Source organism: Oncorhynchus mykiss, chromosome 9, assembly GCF_057628025.1.
Source record: "Oncorhynchus mykiss isolate SJ-2025 chromosome 9, ASM5762802v1, whole genome shotgun sequence".
NCBI classification, from domain to species: Eukaryota; Metazoa; Chordata; class Actinopteri; order Salmoniformes; family Salmonidae; genus Oncorhynchus; species Oncorhynchus mykiss.
Window position 1 is genome coordinate 16,734,593 of NC_143030.1, and position 27,459 is coordinate 16,762,051.

Below are 27,459 nucleotides of genomic sequence, written 5' to 3' on the forward strand. Positions count from 1 at the left end.
TCTCTCATCTCTCTCTCTCTCTCTTTTTCTGCTTTAAGGTCTCCTTATTATAAGTACTGTGCTTATGTGCATACGTCTCGGGCAGGGAGAAAGACAGGGAGAGAGATAAGGTGGAGAGGGTGGATACAGAGAGATAGCGCATCTGCTGTGTGTGTGTGTATTGTGTCCCTGCGTAACCCCAACATCCTCATTACGCCTTGTGATGCAGGCACGAAATGGATCGTGCATAAAACAATCTCCAGCTAAGCGTGAGGTGCAAACATGAGGCCTGCCACTCCGGCCTTAGTGATGAAATAAAATAATAGTTAGTGTGAGACACCTTAGAGATCGTAGAAACTCAAGTAAATGACAAAGACTGAGTTTGTGTATCATGGAGAGAGAGAGAGAGGGAGAGAGGGAGATGGAGAGATATGGAGAAAGAGATGGAGGGAGAGAGAGAGAGGGAGATGGAGAGCTATGGAGAAAGAGATGGAGGGAGAGAGAGAGATGGGGAGAAAGAGGGATGGATGGATGGAGGGATGGAGAGAGATGGAGAAAGAGATGGGGGAATGGAGAGAGAGAGAGAATGTAAGCGTTGGTTAGAAAGAGAGTACGAGCGGACATACAGAGGCTTTCAGACGGCATTAAATCGGCCTTTCACTGAAAAAGCACAGCTCTCATCAAAAACATCACTGCTCTATTCCTGTACTCGCCTCTCACTGACTCTCCCAATCACTGTCAGCGCTGCGGCGGATGAGAAAGGGAAGGAGGGGGGGAAGGGAGGAAGGGTGGCGGTAATAGCAAGTGTGAAAGAGACACAGGATGCTTAGCTGAAGAGTGAAAAGCACCCTTGGCTTTGGAACGCGTATCTGCAACAATGCCATAATGTTATATCATCTGTCTGTCTGTGCTATAGATCTTAAGCTGACAACCATTATCTAGTATGAATATAAATTATGTTGAAATAGATACTGGTATAGATTTGGACCAGTATAACAGAGTATGACAATCTGGTCTGTTAGTGTCACTAAGCTATAGCTTTATGTTCAATATCCTCCATCTATTATCTATCGTTCTCTTCTTCGTTGTCATTCCCCCCTTCTTCCCTCTCTGACTGACAGACACACACACACAGACACACACATACGCATTCACACTGCCTGGAGGCAATGGTTGTCTCTCTATGCTGTGTTGTTCCTTTCACACTCAGAGGAGACAAAAACTGACACACAAAGCAGGAGAGGAGAGGGGCTTGAGTGAGAAAGAGAGTGGGGAGAGTGAAGAAAAGCAGGCATCTGGGTTGCAGAGAGGTGGCTTTGAATGACGAGCTGAGAGAGAGAGAGAGAGAGAGCGCACAGGGACGAGAATGGAGAAAAAAGAGAGTAAGGTTGAAGAGTGAAGAGAGAACTCACACGATAAACACATTCCCAATGTGAATAGACCTCCGTTTTACCTCTTCTCCTCCCACTCCTCTTCTTACCCCCCACACTCTCTCTATTACACACACACCCTCTCTCTGCTACATTCTCATCTTTACAGGGATGGCTGGCTAAAACTCAAGTGAAGATGGCACTCTCTCTCCCACCCTGCTTGTCAAGGATTTCTTACTTATTTGTAGCTGCTAATGCCGTAACCCATGAATATATAGACATGAAGCACAGAGAAGGCCAAAAAGAGGAGAGGGGAGGGAAAGGTGAAACGAGGGAGGGAGCGAGACAGATTGCCTGGGAGCTGCTGTAGGTGTTGGAGAGAGAGAAAACGAGAGACAGAGAGAGAGACAGGGAGAGAGAGAATGGAGGAAGGAAGGAGGGAGACAGCAAGTGGATGAAAACGGAAGATTCCTACTTATCGAGACAGACGGTTGGTAAAATGGAGCCGAGGGATAGACAGGCATCGCTTAATTTCCCCCCCTGCCAACATGCTTTAGCTGGACAAGCTTTCTATTCTAGGAATATACTATCTCTTTCCATCAAGGTTTCATCAGTTTTCTACTGTATGTTGTAAAGCCTTTTATCTTTCAGTCCCTTACTTCTCACTGTTCGACACTGACACTGTGTCTGCATCCAAAATAGCACCCTATTCGCTCTTTAGTGAGCTACATTTGATCAGGGGACTAGTGCACTTAATAGGGAAGTTTGTATGGCCATTCATCCCAGCTCTATACTGTCTGTATTCATCATTCCGTGTTCAGTTATCTGTTTGTATGGCCATTCGTCCCAGCTCTATACTGTCTGTATTCATCATTCCGTGTTCCGTTATCTGTTTGTATGGCCATTCGTCCCAGCTCTATACTGTCTGTACTCATCATTCCGTGTTCAGTTATCTATTTGCATGGCCATTCGTCCCAGCTCTATACTGTCTGTATTCATCATTCTGTGCAAAAATCTGGTAACCTTCCCAAAATGAAAACCAAAAGTAATAATCCTAAAAATCCTGGATACAAGATTAGCAGAATGGGGAGGGAATAAGCAGGATTAAAAAGCAAACAAAATGGGGGTAAAGTTACCAGAATTTTGCAACCCTACACCCTGTGTTTAGCTGTGTTAGTATGGCCATTTGGCCCAGCTCTATACTGAATTCATAATCCAGCCGGCTGTTCATGGGGATGTAAACTGTCCTCCACCAGCTGTCTGTCTGTCACTCCTCCAGACTACATACTGGACTGCTGTATGTTATCCTCACTGCTCCCAACTGCACTTAGCCAGATGGACACACACGAGCACAAGCACGCAAAATCTTGTATCCACCTAGCTGTTTTCTCACTGCCGAAAATGTCATTCTGAGGGACTCCAGTCCTCGCTTTTATTTTCCATCCTGAACCACTCTGACCGTCTCTATATGAACCACTGACAACTTGGAAGGAAAATTACTGAGGATAATAGCGGACAATATTGCCATTCCTATTTGCCACATCTTCAAATTAAAATCAGATCAAATCAAATTGTATTGGTCACATGCTTGTTTACCTAGCTCCAACAGTGCAGCAGCATCTAACAATTCACAACAATCCACACAAATCCAAAAGTAAAAGAATGGAATTAAGAAATATATAAATATTAAGATGAGCGCAGTGGACTAAGGCACTGCATCGCAGTGCTAGCTGTGCCACCAGAGACTCTGGGTTTGAGCCTAGGCTCTGTCGCAGCCGGCTGCGACTGGGAGTTCCATGGGGCGAAGCACAATTGGCATAGTGTCGTCCGGGTTAGGTAGGGTTTGGCCGGTAGGGATATCCTTGTCTCATCGTGCACTAGTGACTCCTGTGGTGGGTCAGGTGCAGTGCACGCTGACCAGGTCGCCAGGTGCACTGTGTTTCCTCCAACACATGGGTGCTTCAGGGTTGGATGGGCACTGTGTGGCTTGGTTGGGTTGTGTTTCGGAGGACGCATGGCTTTCAACCTTTGTCTCTCCCGAGCCTGTATGGTAGTTGTAGAGATGAGACAAGATAGTAACTACTAACAATTAGATACCATGAAATTGGGGAGAAAAAGGGGGTAAAATCTAAAAAATACAGTGGAATTTAATACCGAATATACATACAGTGGGGCAAAAAAAGTATTTAGTCAGCCACCAATTGTGCGAGTTCTCCGACTTAAAAAGATGAGAGAGGCCTGTAATTTTCATCATAGGTACACTTCAACTATGACAGACAAAATGAGAAAAAAAATCCAGAAAATCACATTGTAGGATTTTTTATGAATTTATTTGCAAATTATGGTGGAAAATAAGTATTTGGTCAATAACAAAAGTTTATCTCAATACTTTGTTATATACCCTTTGTTGGCAATGACAGAGGTCAAACATTTTCTGTAAGTCTTCACAAGGTTTTCACACACTGTTGCTGGTATTTTGGCCCATTCCTCCATGCAGATCTCCTCTAGAGCAGTGATGTTTTGGGGTTGTTGCTGGGCAACATGGACTTTCAACTCCCTCCAAAGATTTTCTATGGGGTTGAGATCTGGAGACTGGCTAGGCCACCCCAGGACCTTGAAATGCTTCTTACGAAGCCACCCCTTCATTCCCCGGGCGGTGTGTTTGGGATCATTGTCATGCTGAAAGACCCAGCCACGTTTCATCTTCAATGCCCTTGCTGATGGAAGGAGGTTTTCACTCAAAATCTCACGATACATGGCCCCATTCATTCTTTCCTTTACACGGATCAGTCGTCCTGGTCCCTTTGTAGAAAAACAGCCCCAAAGCATGATGTTTCCACCCCCATGCTTCACAGTAGGTATGATGTTCTTTGGATGCAACTCAGCATTCTTTGTCCTCCAAACACGACGAGTTGAGTTTTTACCAAAAAGCTATATTTTGGTTTCATCTGACCATATGACATTCTCCCAATCTTCTTCTGGATCATCCAAATGCTCTCTAGCAAACTTCAGATGGGCCTGGACATACATGTACTGGCTTAAGCAGGAAACATGTCTGGCACTGCAGGATTTGAGTCCCTGGCGGCATAGTGTGTTACTGATGGTAGGCTTTGTCCCATCTCTACTTTAGTCCCAGCTCTCTGCAGGTCATTCACTAGGTCCCCCCGTGTGGGTCTGGGATTTTTGCTCACCGTTCTTGTGATCATTTTGACCCCACGGGGTGAGATCTTGCGTGGAGCCCCAGATCGAGGGAGATTATCAGTGGTCTTGTATGTCTTCCATTTCCTAATAATTGCTCCCACAGTTGATATATTCAAACCAAGCTGCTTACCTATTACAGATTCAGTCTTCCCAGCTTGGTGCAGGTCTACAATTTTGTTTCTGGTGTCCTTTGACAGCTCTTTGGTCTTGGCGATAGTGGAGTTTGGAGTGTGACTGTTTGAGGTTGTGGACAGGTGTCTTTTATACTGATAACAAGTTCAAACAGGTGCCATTAATACAGGTAAAGAGTGGAGAACACAGGAGCCTCTTAAAGAAGAAGAAGGTCTGTGAGAGCCAGAAATATTGCTTGTTTGTAGGTGACCAAATACTTATTTTCCACCACAATTTGCAAATAAATTCATAAAAAATCCTACAATGTGATTTTTTTCATTTTGTCTGTCATAGTTGAAGTGTACCTATGATGAAAATTACAGGCCTCTCTCATCTTTTTAAGTGGGAGAACTTGCACAATTGGTGGCTGACTAAATACTTTTTGCCCCACTGTATGAGATGAGTAAAGCAGTACGTAAGCGTTATTAAAGTGAGTAGTGTTCCGTTACTAAAGTGGGCAGTGATTCCATGTCTATGTAAATAAGGCAGCAGCCTCTAAGGTTCAGGGTCGAGTAGTCGGGTCGTAGCCGGCTAGTGATGGCTGTTTTGATTGATTGTTTTTGGTCTGATGGCCTTCAGATAGAAGCTGTTTTTTAGTCTCTCTGTCCCTGATTTGATGCACCTGTTCTGACATCACCTTCTGGATGATAACGGGGTAAACAGGCCGTCGCTCGAGTGGTTAATGTCCTTGATGATCTTTTTTGCCTTCCTGTGACATTGGATGCTGTAGGGATACTGGAGGGCGGGCAGTGTGCCCCCATTGATGCGTTGGTTGGACCACATCACCCTCTGGAGTGCCCTGCGGTTGTGGGTGTTACAGTTGCCGTACCAGGTGGTGACACAGCCCGACAGGATGCTCTCAATTGTGCATCTGTAAAAGTTTGAAAGGGGCTTAGGGGCCAAGCCGAATTTCTTCAGCCTCCTGAGGTTGAAGAGGTGCTGTTGCGCCTTCTTCACCACACTGTCTGTGTGGCTGGACCATTTCAGATTGTCAGTGATGTGTATGCCGATCAACTTGAAGCTTTCCGCCATCTCCACTGTGGTCCCATCGATTAGGGTGGATTTCAAGTTTTCATAACAATCGTAATCAGCCTTTTTGGATCCTGATTATGGCCGATTACATTGCAATCCACAAGGAGACTGCATGGCAGGCTGACCACCTGTTACGCGAGTGCAGCATCAAAAGGACCTTGTGGCTGCAAGGAGCCAAGGTAAGTTGCTAGCTAGCATTAAACTTATCTTATAAAAAAAAATCTATCTTCACATTATCACTAGTTAACAACACATGGTTGATGGTTGATGATATTACAATGAGGTGCCTGTTAATTTATCATCGAATCACAGCCTACTTCAACTTGATGATTTAACAAAAGCTCATTCGCAAAAAAAGCACAATCTTTGCAATAATGTACCTAACCATAAACATCAATGCCTTTCTTAAAATCAATACACAAGTATATATTTTCTAAAAATCTGCATATGTAGTTAAAAGAAATTCATGTTAGAAGGCAATATTAACTAGGAAATTGTGTCACCTCTCTTGTGTTCAGTGCAAGCAGAGTCAGGGTATATACGCCATTTATTCCTAACAAAGACCGTAATAAATGTGCAAGAATTTTACAGAATTATGACAGAACACTGAAGGTTGTGCAATGTAACAGTAATATTTAGACTTAGGGTTGCCACCCGTTCGATAAAATATGGAACCGTTCCGTATTTCACTGAAAGAATAAATGTTTTGTTTTCAAAATGATAGTTTCCGGATTTGACCATATTAATGACCAAAGGCTCATATTTCTGTGTGTTTATTATATTATAATTAAGTATATGATTTGATATTTGATAGAGCAGTCTGACTGAGCGGTTGTAGGCAGCAGCAGGCTCGTAAGCATTCATTCAAACAGCAGCTCCTTGCAATGCTGGGATGCACAGCGCTGTTTAGGACTTCAAGCCTATCAACTCCCGAGATTAGGCTGGCAATACTAAAGTGCCTATAAGAACATCCAATAGTCAAAGGTATATGAAATACAAATGGTTTAGAGAGAAATAGTTCTAGAATTCCTATAATAACTACATCCTAGAACTTCTTAACTGGGAATATTGAAGACTTGTGTTAAAAGGAAGCACCAGCTTTCATATGTTCTCATGTTCTGAGCAAGGAACTTAAACTTTTTTACATGGCACATATTGCACTTTCACCTTCTTCTCCAACACTGTGTTTTTGCATTATTTAAACCAAATTGAACATGTTTCATTGTTTATTTGAGACTAAATAGATTTTGTTTATGTATTATATTAAGTTAGAATAAAAGTATTTATTGTTCATTCAGTATTGTTGTAATTGTCATTTACTACAAATATATATATAAAAATCGTCCGATTAATCGGTATCGGCTTTTTTTGGTCCTCCAATAATCGGTATCGGTGTTAAAAAAAAATCATAATCAGTCTACCTCTAATGTGGATAGGAGCGTCTTCAATCTAAGCCTACTAGAAAGCGTGTTCCCTCAGGCCAGGAGGAAAGCAAAAGTAATTCCGCTACCCAAGATAGCCGACCAATCAGCCTGTTACCAACCCTTAGTAAACTTTTGGGAAAAATTGTGTTTGAGCAGATACAATGTTATTTTACAGTAAACAAATTGACAAAAACTTTCAGCAGGCTTATAGGAAGGGACATTCAACAAGCACAGCACCTACACAAATGACTGATGATAGGTTGAGAGAAATTGATGATAAAAAGATAGTGGAAGCAATTTTGTTAGACTTCAGTGTGGCTAGTCTGATGATGGAAAAACGTATGTGTTACTGCTATATTGTGGATAAAAAGCTACAGTGCCATGCGAAAGTATTCGGCCCCCTTGAACTTTGCGACGTTTTGCCACATTTCAGGCTTCAAACATAAAGATATAAAACTGTATTTTTTTGTGAAGAATCAACAACAAGTGGGACACAATCATGAAGTGGAACGACATTTATTGGATATTTCAAACTTTTTTAACAAATAAAAATCTGAAAAATTGGGCGTGCAAAATTATTCAGCCCCCTTAAGTTAATACTTTGTAGCGCCACCTTTTGCTGCGATTACAGCTGTAAGTCGCTTGGGGTATGTCTCTATCAGTTTTGCACATCGAGAGACTGAAATTTTTTCCCATTCCTCCTTGCAAAACAGCTCGAGCTCAGTGAGGTTGGATGGAGAGCATTTGTGAACAGCAGTTTTCAGTTCTTTCCACAGATTCTCGATTGGATTCAGGTCTGGACTTTGACTTGGCCATTCTAACACCTGGATATGTTTATTTTTGAACCATTCCATTGTAGATTTTGCTTTATGTTTTGGATCATTGTCTTGTTGGAAGACAAATCTCCATCCCAGTCTCAGGTCTTTTGGTCCTGTATTTGGCTCCATCCATCTTCCCATCAATTTTAACCATCTTCCCTGTCCCTGCTGAAGAAAAGCAGGCCCAAACCATGATGCTGCCACCACCATGTTTGACAGTGGGGATGGTGTGTTCAGAGTGATGAGCTGTGTTGCTTTTACGCCAAACATAACGTTTTGCATTGTTGCCAAAAAGTTCAATTTTGGTTTCATCTGACCAGAGCACCTTCTTCCACATGTTTGGTGTGTCTCCCAGGTGGCTTGTGGCAAACTTTAAACAACACTTTTTATGGATATCTTTAAGAAATGGCTTTCTTCTTGCCACTCTTCCATAAAGGCCAGATTTGTGCAATATACGACTGATTGTTGTCCTATGGACAGAGTCTCCCACCTCAGCTGTAGCTCTCTGCAGTTCATCCAGAGTGATCATGGGCCTCTTGGCTGCATCTCTGATCAGTCTTCTCCTTGTATGAGCTGAAAGTTTAGAGGGACGGCCAGGTCTTGGTAGATTTGCAGTGGTCTGATACTCCTTCCATTTCAATATTATCGCTTGCACAGTGCTCCTTGGGATGTTTAAATCTTGGGAAATCTTTTTGTATCCAAATCCGGCTTTAAACTTCTTCACAACAGTATCTCGGACCTGCCTGGTGTGTTCCTTGTTCTTCATGACGCTCTCTGCGCTTTTAACGGACCTCTGAGACTATCACAGTGCAGGTGCATTTATACGGAGACTTGATTACACACAGGTGGATTGTATTTATCATCATTAGTCATTTAGGTCAACATTGGATCATTCAGAGATCCTCACTGACCTTCTGGAGAGAGTTTGCTGCACTGAAAGTAAAGGGGCTGAATAATTTTGCACGCCCAATTTTTCAGTTTTTGATTTGTTAATAAAGTTTGAAATATCCAATAAATGTCGTTCCACTTCATGATTGTGTCCCACTTGTTGTTGATTCTTCACAAAAAAATACAGTTTTATATCTTTATGTTTGAAGCCTGAAATGTGGCAAAAGGTCGCAAAGTTCAAGGGGGCCAAATACTTTTGCAAGGCACTGTACTTGTTCTTTAATGGAAGCCTCTTCAACATAATCCAGCTAGAATCAGGAATTCCCCAGGGCAGCTGTCTAGGCCCCATACTTTTTTCAATCTTTACTAATGACATGCTGCTGGCCTTGAGTAAACCAGCGGGTCTATGTATGCAGATGACTCAACACTATACATGTTAGCTACTACAGCGTGTGAAATCTCGGCAACACTTAACAAAGAGCTGCAGGTAGTTTCAGAATGGGTAGCAAAGAATAAGTTAGTCCTGTATATTTCAAAAACTAAAAGCATTGTATTTGGGACAAATCATTAATTAAACCATAAACCTCAACTAAATCTTGTAATAAATAATGTGGAAATTGAGCAAGTTGAGTTGACTAAACTGCTTGGAGTAACCCTGGATTGTAGACTGTCATGGTCAAAACATGTTGATACAACAGTAGCTAAAATTGGGAGAAGTGTGTCCATAATGAAGCACTGCTCTGCCTTTTGAACAACACTATCAACAAGGCAGGTCCTACAGTCTATAGTTTTGTCTCACCTGGACTACAGTTCAGTCGTGTGTTCAGGTGCCACAAAGAGAAACCTTGGAAAATGACAATTGTCTCAGAACAGGGCAGCACGACTGGCCCTTAAATGTACATGTAGAGCTAACATTAATAATATGCATATAAATCTATCATGGCTAAAAGTGGAAGAGAGATTAACTTCATCACTACTTGTTTTTGTAAGAAGTGTTGACATGCTGAATGCACCGAGATGTCTGATTAAACTACTAGCACACAGCTCAGACACCCATGCACACCCCAGAAGACAAGCCACCAGAGGTCTATTCACAATCCACAAGTCAAGAACAGACTATGGGAGGTGCACAGTACTATTTAGAGTCATGGCTACATGGAACTCTCTTCAACATCAGATAACTGATGTAAGCAGTAGAATCAGATAAAAAAACGGATAAAAATACACCTTATGGAACAGCGGAGAGTGTGAAGAGACACACACAGGCATAGACACACATACAGATGATAAGACACACTGTACACACATGTACACATGGATGTTGTATTGTAAATATGTGATAGTGGTGTAGTGGCCTAAGGGAGCACACTACATGTATAGAGTAAAGTGTTATGAAATGTCATATTTTAAATTGTTTAGAACTGCCTTAATGTTGCTGGACCCCCGGAAGAGTAGCCTTGGTAGCAGCTAATGGGGATCCTTAATAAAAACAAACACAAATACTTCATAGACCAGTTAGTCAACACTCAGTTTCTCATGTTTTAATAGGTCTTGCTCTCCATACTTAAGCAATGAAGCAATCAGAGGACAAACTGCATTGCCTTGCATAACGTAATTAAATATTCAGATATGGAGCATGTTAAGGACGGCCACTCTGATACACTCTCCTCTGCTACTTAATTTCTTTACATTACAAATAAACACAAAATAATGTCCTTTCTTTACATTTTTCTCTAATCACAACTTGCCATTATTCTATTTCTCTATCTGATGCTGCCATATCATTATTACCTGATCTCTCTCTCTCTACTCCCTCTTTCTCACTCTCTCTTTCTCTACCCCTCTCTCTCTACCCCCCCCTTTTTCTCTCTCTCTCTACTCCCTCTTTCTCTCTCACTCTCTCTCTACCCCCCTTCTTCCTCTCTCTCTCTTTCTCTACCTCTCTATCTCTACCCCCCTCTTTCTCTCTCTATCTCTCTCGCTCTCTCTTTCTCTCTCTCTCTCTACTCCCTCTTTCTCTCTCTCTCTCTCTCTACTCCCTCTTTCTCTCTCTCTCTCTACTCCCTCTTTCTCTCTCTCTCTCTCTCTCTACTCCCTCTTTCTCTCTCTCTACTCCCTCTTTCTCTCTCACTCTCTCTACTCCCTCTTTCTCTCTCTCTACTCCCTCTTTCTCTCTCTCTCTCTACCCCCCTTCTTTCTCTCTCTCTCTTTCTCTACCCCTCTCTCTCTACCCCCCCTCTTTCTCTCTCTATCTCTCTCGCTCTCTCTCTCTCTTTCTCTACCCCTCTCTCTCTACCCCCACACCCTCTTTCTCTCCCTCCCTCCCTCCCCTCTCTCTCGCTCTAGGCATCAAGATCTGACGATGACTTTCAACCAACACTCGCTACCTCGCTCTCCAACCAGAAATATTGGCCCTCAATGTAAACTATTTCCAGTTAATGGTTTTATATAAGTACTGTAAGTAGGTGGATGGAAGGGAGTCTATTGGGTAACGCACTTCAAAAATAAACTGACACCTGGGAGATGGAGGATTATGTCTGTGTCCAAAATGGCCCATAGGACAATGCTCAGGAGAGATAGAGAGAGAGACAAGCGAGAGAGAGACAAACGAGACAAGCAAGAGAGAGACAAACGAGACAAGCGAGAGAGGGAGACAAGCGAGAGAGAGATTTTGTAACCTTACTCTGTGTTCAGCTGTGTGTTACAGTAGTATGGCCATTTGGCCCAGATCTATACTGAATTCATAATCCAGCCGGCTGTTCATGGGGATGTAAACTGTCCTCCACCAGCTGTCTGTCTGTCACTCCTCCAGACTACATACTGGACTGCTGTATGTTATCCTCACTGCTCCCAACTGCACTTAGCCAGATGGACACATACACACACGAGCGTAAGCACACACACACAGGAACAAAAGCACGCAAAAATGTGGAAACACACACACTGTTCTACAGTATAGGCCTTCTGTATCCACCAAGCTGTTTTCTCACTGCAGAACATGTCATTTTGAGGGACTCCAGTCCTCACTTTTATTTTCCATCCTGAACCACTTTGACCGTCTCTATATGAACCTCCTCATAGACCAGTTAGTCAACACTCGGTTTCTTCTGTTTTAAAAGGTCTTGGCTTCCCCCTTTCTCTTCATAAGAACAAACTGTTCTTCATTGCCTTGCATCATGTAATTCAATATCCAGATATGAGGCATGTTAAGGACTGCCACTCTGATACCCTCTCCTGTACTTTCTTTCTGAAGATGTCAAATAATACAAATAAAGTCCTTTCCTTTTTGATCTCTAATGACAATTTGACATGTTTCTCTCTCTCAATCTGATACTGCCATGTCATCACCTAATCATCTCTTTCTCTCTCTCTCTCTCTCTCTCTCTCTCTCTCAATCTGATACTGCAATGTCATCAGCTGATCATCTCTCTCTTTCTCTCTCTCAATCTGATACTGTCATGTCATCACCTGATCAACTATTTATCTTTCTATCTCTCTCTTCCCTCTCTATTTCTCTATCTCTATCTCCCCACCCTCTCCCTCTGTCTATCTCTATCTCCCCACCCTCTCCCTCTGTCTCTCTCCCTCTCACTCACTCTATCTCTATATAGCTCCCTCTCTCTCAAGTGCTCTTTATCACTCTTTCTCAGTCTCTTTCTCTCATACTCTTCTCTCACTCTCTCTATCTCTACCCCCTCTCTCTTTCTCTCCTTCTCTCTCTCCTTCTCCAGACGTCAAGATCTGATGATGACTTTCAACCCACGCTCGCTACCTCGCTCTCCAACCAGAAATATTGGCCCTTAATGTAAACTATGTGCAGTTAATGGTTTTATGTAAGTACTGTAAGTAGGTGGATAGAAGGGAGTCTATTTGGTAACGTACTTCAAAAATAGACTGACACCTGGGAAATGAAGGATTATGTATGTGTCCTAAATGACACCCTATTCCCTACGAAGTGCACTACTTTTGACCAGCACCCACAGGGCTATGGTCAGAAGTAGTGCACTATGTAGGGAATAGGGTGCCATTTGGTATGATGTCTGATGATGCCGTTTGAAACGGTGAAATGGAGAGACAGAGAGGAGGAGAGAGAGGGGAGAGAAGAGGAGAGGGGGCAAGTTAGAGAGAGAGAGAGAGTAGGGGGAAATGGAGGGGAGAGAGAGAGAGAGAGAGAGAGAGGGAGAGGGAGAGAGAGAGGGGGTAAATGGAGAGAGAGAGATTTGAAGAGAAACAGACAAGGGGTCTTAAAGAGGAGGAGCATAGGAAAGAGGAGAGAGGGGAGAGGGGAGGGAGTGACAAAGGGAGAGAACAAGAAAACATGACAGGTTTGACTTTAGACATTTAACTGCCCTTTATGGATAATTTTTTAAATTTTCATAATTTTCACAGCATGTGTTGGTCTTTAATCGAACCACAAATACCACTCTACATCTCTAAGAAAAACAGCACAGCTGAAGATATATTGGAGGGGATAAAGAATAGACCCAAAGCATACAAGGCCCACTAATGCATGTATTGGTACAACAAAAGAGACATTACTGTAAGAATAATAATATATACAATACTATTCAAAAGTTTGGGGTCACTTAGAAATGTCCTTGTTTTTGAAAGAAAAGCTACTTTTTTGTCCATTAAAATAACATCAAATTGATAAGAAATACACTGTAGACATGGTTAATGTTGTAAATGACTATTGTTGCTGGAAACAGCTGATTTTTTATTGAATATCTACATAGGCGTACAGAGGCCCATTATCAGCAACCATCACTCCTGTGTTCCAATGGTTGTGTTAGCTAATCCAAGTTGATAATTTTAAAAGGTTAATTGATCATTAGAAAACCTGTTTGAAATGATGTTAGCACAGCTGAAAACTGTTGTCCTGATTAAAGAAGCAATACAACTGGCCTTCTTTAGACGAGTTGAGTATCTGGAAAATCAGCATTTGTGCGTTCGATTACAGGCTCAAAATGGACAGAAACAAAGACCTTTCTTCTGAATCTTGTCAGTCTATTCTTGTTCTGAGAAATGAAGGCTATTCCATGTGAGAAATTGCCAAGAAACTGAAGATCTCGCACAATGCTGTGTACTACTCCCTTCACAGAACAGCACAAACTGTCTCTAACCAGAATAGAAACTGAGCAAGAGGACAAGTACATTACAGGGTCTAGTTTGAGAAAGAGATGCCTCACAAGTCCTCAACTGGCAGCTTCATTAAATAGTAACCGCAAAACACCAGTCTCATCGTAAACAGTGAAGAGGCAACTCCGGGATGTTGGGAGCACACCAAGGCCTCCCACTCCTATTTCTATTCTGGTTAGAGACAGTTTGAGGTTAGTTAACATAGTGTCCAAAGAAGGGCCAGATGTATACAGAATGGCATCGTCTGCGTAGAGGTGGATCGGGGAATCACCCGCAGCAAGAGCAACACCATTGATATATACATAGAAAAGAGTCGGCCCGAGAATTGAACCCTGTGGTACCCCCATAGAGACTGCCAGAGGTCCGGACAACAGGCCCTCCGATTTGACACACTGAACTCGAACTGAGAAGTAGTTGGTGAAGCAGGCGAGGCAGTCATTTGAGAAACCAAGGCTGTTGAGTCTGCCGATAAGAATACGGTGATTGACAGAGTTGAAAGACTTGGCCAGGTCGATGAAGACGGCTGCACAGTACTATTTTTTATTGATGGCGGTTATGATATTGTTTAGTACCTTGAGCGTGGCTGAGGTGCACCCGTGACCAGTTTGGAAACTGGATTGCACAGCGGAGAAGGTACGGTGGGATTCGAAATGGTAATTTATTAACTTGGCTTTCGAAGACTTTAGAGAGGCAGGGCAGGATGGATATAGGTCTATAACAGTTTGGTTCTAGAGTGACCGTGGCAGCTTTCCAATCTTTAGGGATCTCGGACGATACGAAAGAGAGGTTGGCGGCAGATAGTTTTAGAAAGAGAGTGTCCAGATTGTCTAGCCCAGCTGATGTGTACGGGTCCAGGTTCTGCTCTTTCAGAACATCTGCTATATGGATTTGGGTGAAGGAGAAGCTGGGGAGGCTCGAGCAAGTAGCTGTGGTGGGGCTGTTGGCCGGGGTTGGGGTAACCAGGAGGAAAGCATGGCCAGCCGTAGAGAAATGCTTTTTGAAATGTTTGATTATCATGGATTTATCTGTGGTGTGACCGTGTTACCGAGCCTCAGAGCAGTGCGCAGCTGGGAGGAGGTGCTCTTGTTCTCCATGGACTTATCCAACTAGTCTAAAGAAGGACAGTTTTATGGCTTCTTTTTTTTTCTTTATTTTTATTGCTTTTTTTTTATTGCTTATTTTTGCTAACATAATTGCAAAAGGGTTTTCTAATGATCAATTAGCCTTTTAAAATGACAAACTTGGATTAGCTAACACAAAGTGCCATTGGAATACAGGAGTGATGGTTGTTGATAATGGGCCTCTGTAGCTGTTTCCAGCTACAATAGTCATTTACAACATTAACAATGTCTACACTGTATTTCTGATCAATTTAATGTTCTTTTTGTGGATTTTTTAAAAATTTTTCTTTCAACAACAAGGACATTTCTAAGTGACCCCAAACTTTTGAATAGTAGTGTATAAGCCTACAGGAAGGCTTAAAACCGCATCGGGTCCACGGGAGAGGAGAGAGAAAGAGGAACTACCCTCCTCAGCAGTAAAATGTCTTTATTTATAGATATAAATAAAGGGATTATCTCCCTGTCGGGGGGAGGGAGAAAGGAGAAGAGGAGGGGACCGAGCGAAAAGCCAATAATATTCTAACATCCCAGTCAAGAAGACGAGAGGGGGAGAGATAGAGTCAGGAAGGCAGAGAGATAAGGGGGGATAGGTTGAGAGATGGAGGGGGGATTGGCACTTTTTCACTTTTTGCCTCAGTGGCTGGAGGATTGGCCTCGCGCTGCAATTAAGACCTGCTAATTAGCCGCACATGACTAAAATAGAACGTGTTTAGTGAGGAGGAAACCTGCTAACTGTTAATTGCAAGCATGTGTGCGTGTGTAGGCTGCCTGCAGGCACTTGCGACAGTTGCGCAAATGTAATTTCTTATATCTATCTATGCTACAGCCTAGTCTATATAATTTTATATTGTATGAATAAATAATCACTCACAAATTCCAACGAGTCTGAACTTGACAAGAGAGGCGACAAGTACAAAATGAAAAGAAAGTCTTCAAAACAAGCAGCTGTGTCAATTCTGGTGCCAAACATAACTTACATAAGGCAACTCGTTTCATTGCATGCTACTCAACTCTTGTCTTCAGAGGCTTGCAAATGCGCCGTGCATATTGGCGCTCCCGGATATGTGCGCACGAGTTTTAATACCCTGGCTGTACAGTATGTTCTCGCGCTGTTGCTAGGGGGAATATTGTGTGGTTTTACTAAAGGGATGAAGAATAGCAGGAACACCATAAAACATGTCAGCCTTGGGTGGAAAGTAGATTTGAAAAAAAAGATAAAGCCGACAGGGGGGTCGCGAAACGGAGGCAAATAGAAGAGCCATCTGTCCACACTACTTATCCAACACAACCACAAGAGCACCAAGTGGCACCGAGTAAGTTAGCCAACAGTGCGACTGCAGTGCAGGGCCCGTATTCACAAAGTGACTCAGAGAAGGAGTGCTGATCAAGGTTCAGATCCCTCCCCCTGTCCATATACACTGAACAAAAATATAAAAAGAGCATTGAAATGTCTGGGTCCCATGTTTCATGAGCTGAAATTGAACATCCAATACATTTTCCATACACACAAAAAGCTTATTTCTCTCAAATGTTCTGCACAAATATGTTTACATCCCTGTTAGTGAGCATTTCTCCGTTGCCAAGATAATCCTTCCACCTGACAGGTGTGGCATTTCAAGAAGCTGATTAAACAGCATGATCATTACACAGGTGCTCCTTGTGCTGGGAAAATAAAAGGCCTAAAATGTGCAGTTTGTGCACAACACAATGCCGCAGATGTGTTTGGAGGGAGCATGGAATTGGAATATCCACCAGAGCTGTTGCCAGAGCATTGAATGTTAATTTCTCTACCATAGGCCACCTCCAATGTCATTTTAGAGAATTTGTCAGTACATCCAACCGGTCTCACAACCGCAAGCCACATGTATGGCCTTGTGTGGGCGAGCGGTTTGCTGATGTCTATGTTGTGCTCCATAGTGGTGGTGGGGTTATGGTATGGGCAGGTATAAACTACAGACAATGAACACAGTTGCATTTTATCAGTGACAAATTGAATGCACAAAAATACCTAGACGAGATCCTGAGGCCAGTTTTGAGGCCCATTTTTTTCAAAGGTATATGTGACCAACAGATGCATATCTCAGTCATATGAAATCCATAGATTAGGGCCTAATGCATTTATTTCAAGTGACTGATTTCCTTATATGAACTGTAACTCAGTAAAAACAAGGAAATTGTTGCATGATGCATTTACAATTTTGTTCAGTATAAAATTATTTATTAAAATCGAAATGGCAAAACCGATTAATAGTGTCACTAATAAGTATTGTGATTATTGCTCTTAATACGTTGTAGGCAAACTTTGAAAGATATGAATAATTGTAGTTCAAGAACATTTCAAACCTGAATTATGTGGTGGCAGGTAGCCTAGTGGTTAGAGTGTTGGACTAGTAACTGAAAGGTTGAAAGATCCCTAGGCTGACAAGGTAAAAATCAGTTGTTCTTCCCCTGAACAAGGCAGTTAACCCACTGTTCCTAGGCTGTTGTTGTAAATAAGAATTTGTTCTTAACTGACTTCCCTAGGTAAATAAAGGTTAAAAAAATATCTCTAATATGTGAACATACAGTATATGATCCTATATAAGCCATTAACTAAAAGTGAAAAAACAGATTCACCAAGAACCAAAGCAAACTTGGCAAAAAACTATAATATTTGGATATGTCCCAAATGGTATTCCCTATTTAGTGCACTACTTTCGACGAGGGCCCATTGGCACCCTACTCCAGTCCTATGAGCCCTGGGAATAGGGTGCCACTTACTAGTCTGAAACATTATAAAGGGTGCCCAATTTAGTCTCGATTACTGTAGGCCTAATAATAACATTTTGAATAGTCAAATGGCAAATTAAATTTACTTCTTAATAAATGGATTCCAGAGACAAAATGGGTAGAGACAAAACAGGTAGGCTAAACCATAAAGACTAAAGTTTATTTGATCAATTAGAAAATAAATGGACGTGCTACATCATGGTTTAAGTCCATGATAGACCGCGTAGTCATATAGCCCAGATGGTTCGTAATAAAATCATCTCTATTCCAGAGAAACAGGTGTGTCTGACATCTGCGTGACAATTCACACCGGCGGCGGAGGAGACTTTTGCCACCCATCACTGGGCTTGAACGGCTGTTCACAATGCCCATCGGCGATGCAGGCCTCGGTAGTCTACAACGTAGAGCCGGTAACAGCCAGGTATTTGTATGCGGACGTCCAGTGATTCTCGCCTCGCGCTCTCGGCACAGTGCCCGTTTGATTTGGGACCCGAGCCAAACAATAGTCGCAAGAAGATGGAGACAGAGCTGCGCTCTGAAAACGAGACTTTTAAAAATGTTTTTACCGCACCTTGCATGGGTTGCGGCCATGGGGTGGAGGTGCGGTGTGTCATGGTGGTATCATCTCAAACATATTCAGATAGACAGTTATGTGAGCAGGGTAAAAATGATACGTTCCCATGTTAAAGTGAATCAAAAATTGGCTATAATTTCCATCCAAGCATAACCATGGGATTTATTGAATGGTGCGGATTGTATAACAAATGGGAGTTATATTGTGCATTCTCATAGCGCGTAGCCTTAAATCCAATCAATACAATAACGGCAGAATAATAATAATCACCTCATTAATATATCCTAACAACAACTGCGGCTCCAACTGTTAGAAACAGATATAGTTGATCTGCACACCTACCTCGCTCATGTTGAGTACGTGCAGTGGGGAGAGAGTTATTCAAACAAGTGACTTCTTCACGTTTTTATAACCGGTTATACTGGCAGTTTCAATTGTCTCTTTCCTTGGAAAAACACTTCAGTCGATCAAAGGTTTTAAAGAGAAACTAAAAGGATGCGCCAAAGACAGAAGAGTCGGGTGTAGAGTGGAGTAAACGGACTCCGTCTCAAGCAGACAGTCTAGGATACAGCAGCATGGACAGTGCAGTCAGAGCAAGCAGTGCGGTTTTGTGCAACAGACAACGTCAGAATCTTCGGTACCTCTCTGCCGCCCCCCACCCTCTCTTCTACTCTTTCTTGCTCGCCCACTCAAGAGCGCTCTCACCCACTCACTGGAGACTTGCCCTTGTGCCAACTGAGCGGTGATGCGCGGACGCTTACTCCTGGACATGAATCTTTGAATAAATCACTTGGGAATAGATAAAGTAACATTTCTAACAAAACAAGTAAAACTATAGAAGTTTTATCAGATTTTAATGTAAAAATTACACCATTGAGATGAACTCCAAAAATGCGTCATATTTGATGACTGGTGCATGCGCTATGAGAAGCATAGATCTCAAAATAGGCCGACATGACATCATCATTCGTCGTATCATATTTAATGACAGACAGTGATGTTATCTACTATATGTTCTGTTCATCCTATGTCAGGAAAATGTCTGGGTACTTGACCATGAGACCTACATTGTGCTATCGTTCCCCTTAGAGGAATGGGAACCACACATTTTCCATACGATGTTTTAATTGTATCAGCCAGGAAAACAGACAGTGGCCCCCCTCTATCATAATCACATTCATACTCGCTCCAGTCACAGAATCACATTAATGATACCTGAGAATCTAGATGTGCCTGTTATACCCACTAGAGGACGATAGAGATCCACCGTCTATTTTTACAGTCAAGACGTGCATGCCAAATGGCACTATAGACAAGAGCCCCACGAGCCATGTTCAAAAGTAGTGCACTAATTAGGGAATATGGTGCCATTTTGGATGTTCCCAAGTTGTGAGAGGTGAAGGGTGGAGTCCTCCGGTGCTCCAACACCGTTATAGGCCAGTATGACTAGACACTCTCATATGATAATGTAATTTATCATGGCACACTGCACCATGATGGTTCAACAGTGTATAGTCACATGGATGTCGTAACCCTTTAGTGAAGGCATGGTGAAGTCCCATCAAGTTTTAATCTTGTGTGTTAATTAGGGGTTCAGCAGCTAAGCTGGTGAAACCCGGTTGTGTTGGTTGCCGTTCGTTATTGTTATTCATGCAAGCTCATTGTTCCATAGCGGCCATATTGTTTCAGCAAGAGTTTTGGAAAATAGTGCTTTGATGCAATTTACCGAATTTGGTTCAGATCGGTCCAGCGGTCCAGTTGATTATTGTTATTAATATGTTCATTTTTCTGCCGTTTCGGTGGGAAATAAACACATTCCAGTGAGATTAAAAGGCCCAGGATTGTGCAATTTTGCATCATGGTAAAGTCCCATGGGCCACACCCTCTCATGCAATATCATGCCAATTGGCCACATGGTGTCGCTTTAACAAGCAATAAAAAATGCAAAGTTTGAAAGATCAGCCTCTGCACCCCGTTTGACCTAGATTCATGACATTTTGTCCATAGGTCCGTTTCCTCACATTGAACAGATTTGCCTCAAGAACCCATAAAGTTCACCCTGATGGATTCTCCATCATTTTGAATGTTGTCAAAAAGCACATAAAATGCTACTCTGGCACCGAATGACCGATCTTTGCAAAACTTGATATATGGCATCTATGGACCAAGATCAGTTAACACACTATAACCCAGGCTAGTACATCAAACAACATGGCCGTAATGGACCAATAAACATTCACGTGGGCGTGGTTTGTCAAATAAATGTATATAAATCAGCAAATAGCTCAGCACATTCATATTGACCACATGGTAGCGCTATAACGGGCACATTTTTATATCTCTTGATCTGTTTGACTCAAAGTGATGAAATTTGGCACACACGTTCAAGGATAGTCTAGCTAACCTGTAAAATATGGTTGAGTTTGTCCACATTGTGGTACTGTTGGACAGGTAAAATCATTTATTCATAGCGGCCATACTTTTTCAGCTAGTTTTGGAAAATGGTGATGCTATATACCAAATTGTGATGCTATATACCAAATTCATAGCTGCTATATACCAAATTTGGTTTTGAGCGGTCCAGTGGTGCTGGAGAAGATGTTTAAAGTAGTCAACATCATTGAAAATGGTCCAAAATACATAAAAAGCAAATAATATTGCATGATCAGTTTGATTTTGACTTCTGATGTTTGGCAAGCATTTATAATAGTACAGAATTAACTCGTACTAGGGCAATGTGTCCAACTTGTCCTAATGGTGGCACATTGGGCACACAGCTGAACCCCGGCAATGCTGCTTGCAGCTTTAATCTTATGTTGTAACCCTACATATAATTGAATGCATCTGAGAGTAGGACTGCTGATCTAGGATCTGTTCTTATGTAACACACTTGATTCGGTCAGGGTCATGTGATGAGGTAGCCCCGCCTACAAATTTCAAAACTAGTGATGAACCCAGGTTCATGTCCTGCGTGATACATATAATATCTATTATTCATTATGATCCAAAAGGAAGAACTGATCCTAGATCAGTGCTCCGACTCTGAGAGGTTTTGTGGATACGGGCCCTGGTTCCTCTCAAGGTTTCTTTCTTTCCTATGGAGTGTTCTGTCTTTTTCTTGACCTCTGTCCCCCTTCAATCCTTATCAGGTACTGCCTTTGAAATAACAACACTGTAAGAGAGCATTAGAGAATGACACAGGACACACAAAAAGAAATCGTCAAACCTTGTTTTTCTTTGCGTTTATTCATCTCTAATGTTGTTTTTTTAATCTGTCCACAAACTCATATTATTAGTTACTACTATGTTAGGTACATTTTTCCCTCACTGCAATGGCAGTAATCTACACAAGAGCTAAAACCCAGCACTTCCCTCCACCTCTCCAACAGACAGTGGTGTTGGACCAAATGGCACCCTATAGTGCACTGCTTTGGATCAGAGCCCTATGGCCCTGGTCAAAAGCAGGGCATTTAATAGGGAATACGGTGCCATTTGGGACACAACCTATGATAGGATGCCCTCACACACCACTATAGATTTTTTTCCTTTGAAAAAAACAACTAAGAAATTAAGGGTCAACAATATACACTAACTGGACAGTTTATTAGGTACACCACCCCTTTCACGAAAATGGATTGCTCCTATAGACAGTGAATCATGTGGCAATGGCTTGCTATATAAATCAAGCAGACAGGCACCAAGGCATTCAGTTACTGTTCGACTGAACGTTAGAATGGGCAAAACGAATGACCTAAGCAACTTTGAGCGTGGTATGATCAACATGCCAGAAGCAATATATTAGAAACGGCAGCCTTCCTGGGCTTTTCAGGCATGACAGTGTCTAGGGTTTACTGAGAATGGTGCTACAAATAAAAAAACATCCAGTCAGCGGTAGTTCTGTGGGCAAAAACAGCTCGTTGATGAGAGGTCGAAGGAAAATGGCAAGAATCATGCAAACTAACAAGTGGGACGAAAAACAGACAAATAACGGCGCACTACAACAGTGGTGTGCAGAACGGCATCTTGGAACGCACAACTTCTTGTCACGGATGGGCTGTTGCAGCAGACGACCACCAAGTGTTCCATTCCTATCAGCTAAAAACAAGAAGAAGCGGCTCCAGTGATCACGCAATCACCAACTCTGGACAACTGAGGAGTGGAAAAACATTGCCTGGAACATGACAGTGAGTTGTACTTGAGTGGCCTGCGCAGTCCCCAGACATCAACCAAAGAGAACATATTTGGGATGAGAAGGAACAGGCTGTACCGCCGTCCAATCTGCAGCAGCTGCGTGATGCCATCGTGTCAGCATGGACCAATCTCCTTTTGAACGTTTCTGACACCTTGTAGAATGACCCAATAATTTAGTCTGTTCTGGAGGAAAAGGGGGTCCGAACTGGTGCTAGATAGGTGTACCTAATAAACTGTCTGGTGAGTGTAGCTAGGCACCAATTAAAAGATTTCAAGCATGTTTCAGGGAGATTTTCAGTGCAAACAGCAATTGAGGAAATATTTAAGATTGCCTGTTGCCTGTCTGGGACATTCATATTATCACATATTATCACATTATATATAGTGCTCCAAATTGGTGCAGTGGTCTAAGACACTGCATCTCAGTGCTAGAGGCGTCCCTAAAGACCTTGGTTTGATTCCAGGCTGTATTACAACTGGCCGTGATTGGGAGTACCTTAGGGCGATGCACAATTGGCCCAGCATCGCTGGGTTAGGCCGTCATTGTAAATAAGAACTTGTTCTTAACTGACTTGCCTGGTTAAAGCATTTAAATAAAAATATGACATATTCTGTGGGTAATTCAAGAGTACGATGTGGATTAGATTCATTGGATCGAACATGTTTGTCAGTTTGAGGGCAAGTCAGTTACCTTTAGGTCACTTCTCCTATCGTTGGCAGGGCACTTGTCCTATCTGCCAACGGGAGGGAGGAGTGGGCGGGACTAGCACTTGGGTTTATGCTCTCTTTTTAAAAACACAACATCTCTAGTGCTATAATGTTCTGTACAACATTAAACAACACATTTTTTTCTTTTTTTCTTTCTTTCTTCTCCATAATAATGCCAAAGCAATAATAATAATAATTATAAGAAGAAGACTCCATCTCATCATGTTACTCCATCTCATCAGGCATCAAATGTCAAACAAACGTACGAACATCACACAAACTGACAATACAAATCTAAGAATAAAAGGCCTCAATACCAGATAGTACACATCATCACCTTCTAATGGTGCCACAGAGAGAGAGAGTGACAGGTTACAGAAGAGAGAAAGAAGAGAGAGAGAGGGTACGGAAGGGAGGTAGAGAAGAGAGAGAGAGAGAGTAACAGGTTACGGAAGAGAGGAAGAAAAGAGAGAGAGACATGCACACAGACATGAAAGGATAAAGGGATTGAAAGGGGGGAGGGAGTGGACAGAACAAAATTGGAAGGTCACAAAGAGGATGAGAGAGAAAGAGGATGAGAGAGAGAGAGAGAGGGATGAGAGAGAGAGAGAGAGAGAGAGAGAGAGAGAGAGAGAGAGAGAGAGAGAGAGAGAGAGAGAGAAAGAGAGACAGATGTGGGCTAAGTGCTTTTGGTGAGCTTACAAAATACCAAATCCAGGAAGTGCTTGACACAGAAGGCACGGTGGCTTTGACACTACAGTCTACATCCAAACGAGCACTCTATTCCCTAAATAGTACACTACTTTCGATCAGGGTTCATAGCACTAGTTTTGACCGGGGCTCAATGGTCCTGGTCAAAAGTAACGGACTATATAGGGAATAGAGTGCAGTTATGGATGTAGCCTGTCTTTAAGGAAACACCACTTAGGGAACTTCTAAACTCATATAAGGCGCTCTAATGAGGATAGAAGTAAAACACGTAAACCAAAAGTAAGGCTGCGGTTCCGATCCCAGGCTCTCGCCGTCAACCAATGGGCAAAGAGGGCGAGAAGGCAGGACTTATCCAATCAAATAGTTTAGTGATGTTTACAATCATGAGTAGGGATTTTTTATATTTTTTACATTTGCATGTTCACAGTGTGCAGAACTGTGTGTGGTATGATGCTCTAAGACAATACCATGGCTATGGTATGTGATACTAGGTATAGGTTCATATTTTGATATCAAATTATATTTTGTGATGTCAACTTGAATCTCATACAAGCACTTAATAATAACATGACAATAAAGTTTTGATTGGATTATTGATTGATTGGATTATTGATTGATTGATTGATTGATTGATTTATCGGGGCGAGGGGATGGAAACGGCAGCTGTTTACTCCAACAGAATGTGACTCATTACATTTTCATAAGATATAGGTTTGGTCTATCGATAAAGTCAAAATAAAATGACTACTTTTGGAAATGATAAACCTTGCACAGTGCTCTTTATAGACAGCAGGGTTGGGGTCAATTCCATTTAAATTCCAGTCAATTCAGGAAGTACACTGAAATTCCAATTCTCTTCAATGGGGAAAATTTGGAATTGGAATCGGGTTGACTTTCTGAATTGACTGGAATTGAAATGGAATTGACCCTAACCCTGATAGACAGACATTCCAACTAGTGTTTTCCTCACAACAACAAGCCTTATATTTATTATTATTACCTATATTCATAACCTTCTCTGTAAGCTTCTCTTCTTGAAATGAAAATAAACAAAGGGATTTTTTTCTTGTCTTTACAAAAGCTACACACACATTCTACCGGAATGTATCTATGGATTTGTTAGTTTTTTTTAATGCTTACTCTTTTCTACTGTTCTTCTTCTTCTTCTCTTAAAAAGAAATGAATCTAGTCATCTAAAAGACGGCGTACCCCAAGAGTACAACAGTTTCCTTTCTCAGCTTCGGTCCCCTGTTCTGTGAGGGAACTTACTCTTTTCTCTCCTCCATTTTTCCTCCCCCTTGTTTTTTTTTCTTTTTCTGGTAAAAGGAATGAAATGAAAGAGTGTGACACGGTCGTGGAGCCTTGGTCACCTGACCAGACGTGTCAGCTGATTGTGTTCGGGATGCACAGTCTGTCTGTCGGTCCCGTGTCCCCCAAAACAGTCTTCTGTTTGTTCAGTTGTCAGTTGGTCACCATGACAACGTAAGAAATAACCGCTATCCCACGTCCGACTCTGAACATGCTGGCATTTCTGCTGTAAACACTGACCTCTGACCTTTCACCTACATTTTCACTTCTTGACCTTTCACCTTGATCTCTTTTGATTCATATGTATATCTATTGTTTCATCATCATCAACTTAGTGCTTTATCTTTTTCTTTTCACAGAAGCCACAGGGAGATGCTATCGGTCTCTTGTAACGAGAGACAGATCCACACCACTTTGTATACCACTACAGCTTTCTATTCACAATACCCTAGAACCATTTTTTTAAACATATATACTTTAGCTTTATACTGTATACTCAGATATCATTGTTCTATAACAGCCCAGAAACACTGGTCTATACTGTAGATCTCCCTTGACGACATACCATACATAGACAGGCACTAAACTGAGGGGAAAACAGGAAATGACAAACTGCTCCTCTGTTCCCGTGGTGACCTTGGAACAGCCATCCGGCCAATGAGAGGCAGTGATAACAGGGTCCAGGATCATCTTGTCCTTGATCATTGTCATGTCAATAGTTGTCTGTTAAAAAGTTGCTCCTGTTGTGTTTGTTGTTGTTGTTGCAGACAGCTGGATAGCTTAGCTTGAGTTGACAGCTTGAATGGTTCCGGGTTGAACCGCGTTTCCGAATCGGTGCTCTTGAACAGACCATAATATGACCTTGAAAGTGTCAAGAAGTGGTATCTTATTTAAACGGCAGTTGTGATGAAGTTTGGCTTATTTTGACACTTGTTCTGCTAAAGATTTCCTCCATTCACAGCGGTGGGTTGTATAACTAATCAACAACGTTACTCTTATAAGTATTATTATTCTCAAAACATGAAGTATAAGGTCTGATAAAATCCTTTTTGTGTTCTCTGGAATAGTAGGAGGTCACAGTTTCTTTTTGCTCACATACTAATATTAAGACTCACAGCAGCAAGAGGACAATCTCATTCAAATCATCACAATTAGCCCTCTTGGTAGGAGATGGAATGGAAAACAGGAAACGTTGAAATATAGAAGAGAAGGCCTCAAAAGTCCTACACTGTACTGTGTGTTTGTAAAAGGGGTGTTTTGGTTGGTTGGGAAAATGGAGAGGACTGCACTGAACTCCTGGGATGTAAATATTAAAAGAAGAGAGATAAAAATGGAGGATGTTTAAAAGGGATTCCTAAGGAGGTGTGTGAGCTGTTGTTTACATGACCCTCTCCATGGACATGGTTCTCAGTCCGTGGCCCTTGAAAGTCAAGGGTCAGGGGTCGTGACCTTGACAATGACCTTGAACTATATAAAAGAGGTGATATGAACTTGACATCCAACCTATGACCCCCAAACAACTTCCTTCCTGTCTAGTTGAACCGCTTTTCCCCTTCACTCTGCAGGATGACATTGTTGTTGTTGTTTAGTCCCCCATCACTCCTTCCTCCCCTCTGGTTAGACGGTCAGAGCCGAGGGTAGGTGACATGGTGAGAGACATGCTCATCCCATGCTCTCTAGGAGAATCCCCAGGACTAATGCTCTCCCCTTCCAAATCCTCTTCTTCTTCTTCCTCCTCTTCCTCTTCTTCCTCCTCTTCCTCATCCAACTTCCTACTACCGGCGAGGCCACTCTGTGTGTTCCTGATTGTGGTGGAGGCCCGGTTAGAAGCCTCGGGGTGGTGGTGGTCGTAGCGACCCTCGAGGTCCCCTTCCACTGGTGTGAGGCCGTTCTCCGTCCCCCTCTCCCTCTCCATCCTGGATGAGGCCCACTCCTCCAGGGGGGCCCGGTCTTCGGCCTCGCTCAGATACCTAGGATGGGACAGGATCAACTTTAGGAAGTGTTACCCATGTCATACACGTCATAAGCAGAAGAGTCTACTTGCGGACTGTGTTT

The 27,459-nt window shown here is 42.3% G+C and overlaps 1 protein-coding gene and 1 long non-coding RNA gene across 7 annotated transcripts in view; both read right to left on the bottom strand.

Moving 5' to 3' along the window:
* LOC110531536 (uncharacterized) overlaps positions 1-19,419 on the bottom strand; it is a 23,724-nt gene extending 4,305 nt beyond the window's left edge. The window contains exon 1 of the long non-coding RNA XR_002474715.3: positions 18,829-19,419. This is a non-coding gene — a long non-coding RNA (uncharacterized LOC110531536). The remainder of the gene's footprint in view (positions 1-18,828) is intronic.
* A 2,297-nt stretch (positions 19,420-21,716) lies between these two features.
* The window catches only part of LOC110531538 (zinc finger protein 219), a 61,421-nt gene continuing 55,678 nt past the window's right edge, over positions 21,717-27,459 (bottom strand). For all 6 annotated transcript variants that reach the window (XM_090183551.1, XM_090183552.1, XM_090183554.1 and 3 more), the window contains one exon: positions 21,717-27,374. In XM_090183551.1, the coding sequence (XP_090039677.1) occupies positions 26,990-27,374 (385 nt within the window). In that variant the 3' untranslated portion in view covers positions 21,717-26,989. The remainder of the gene's footprint in view (positions 27,375-27,459) is intronic.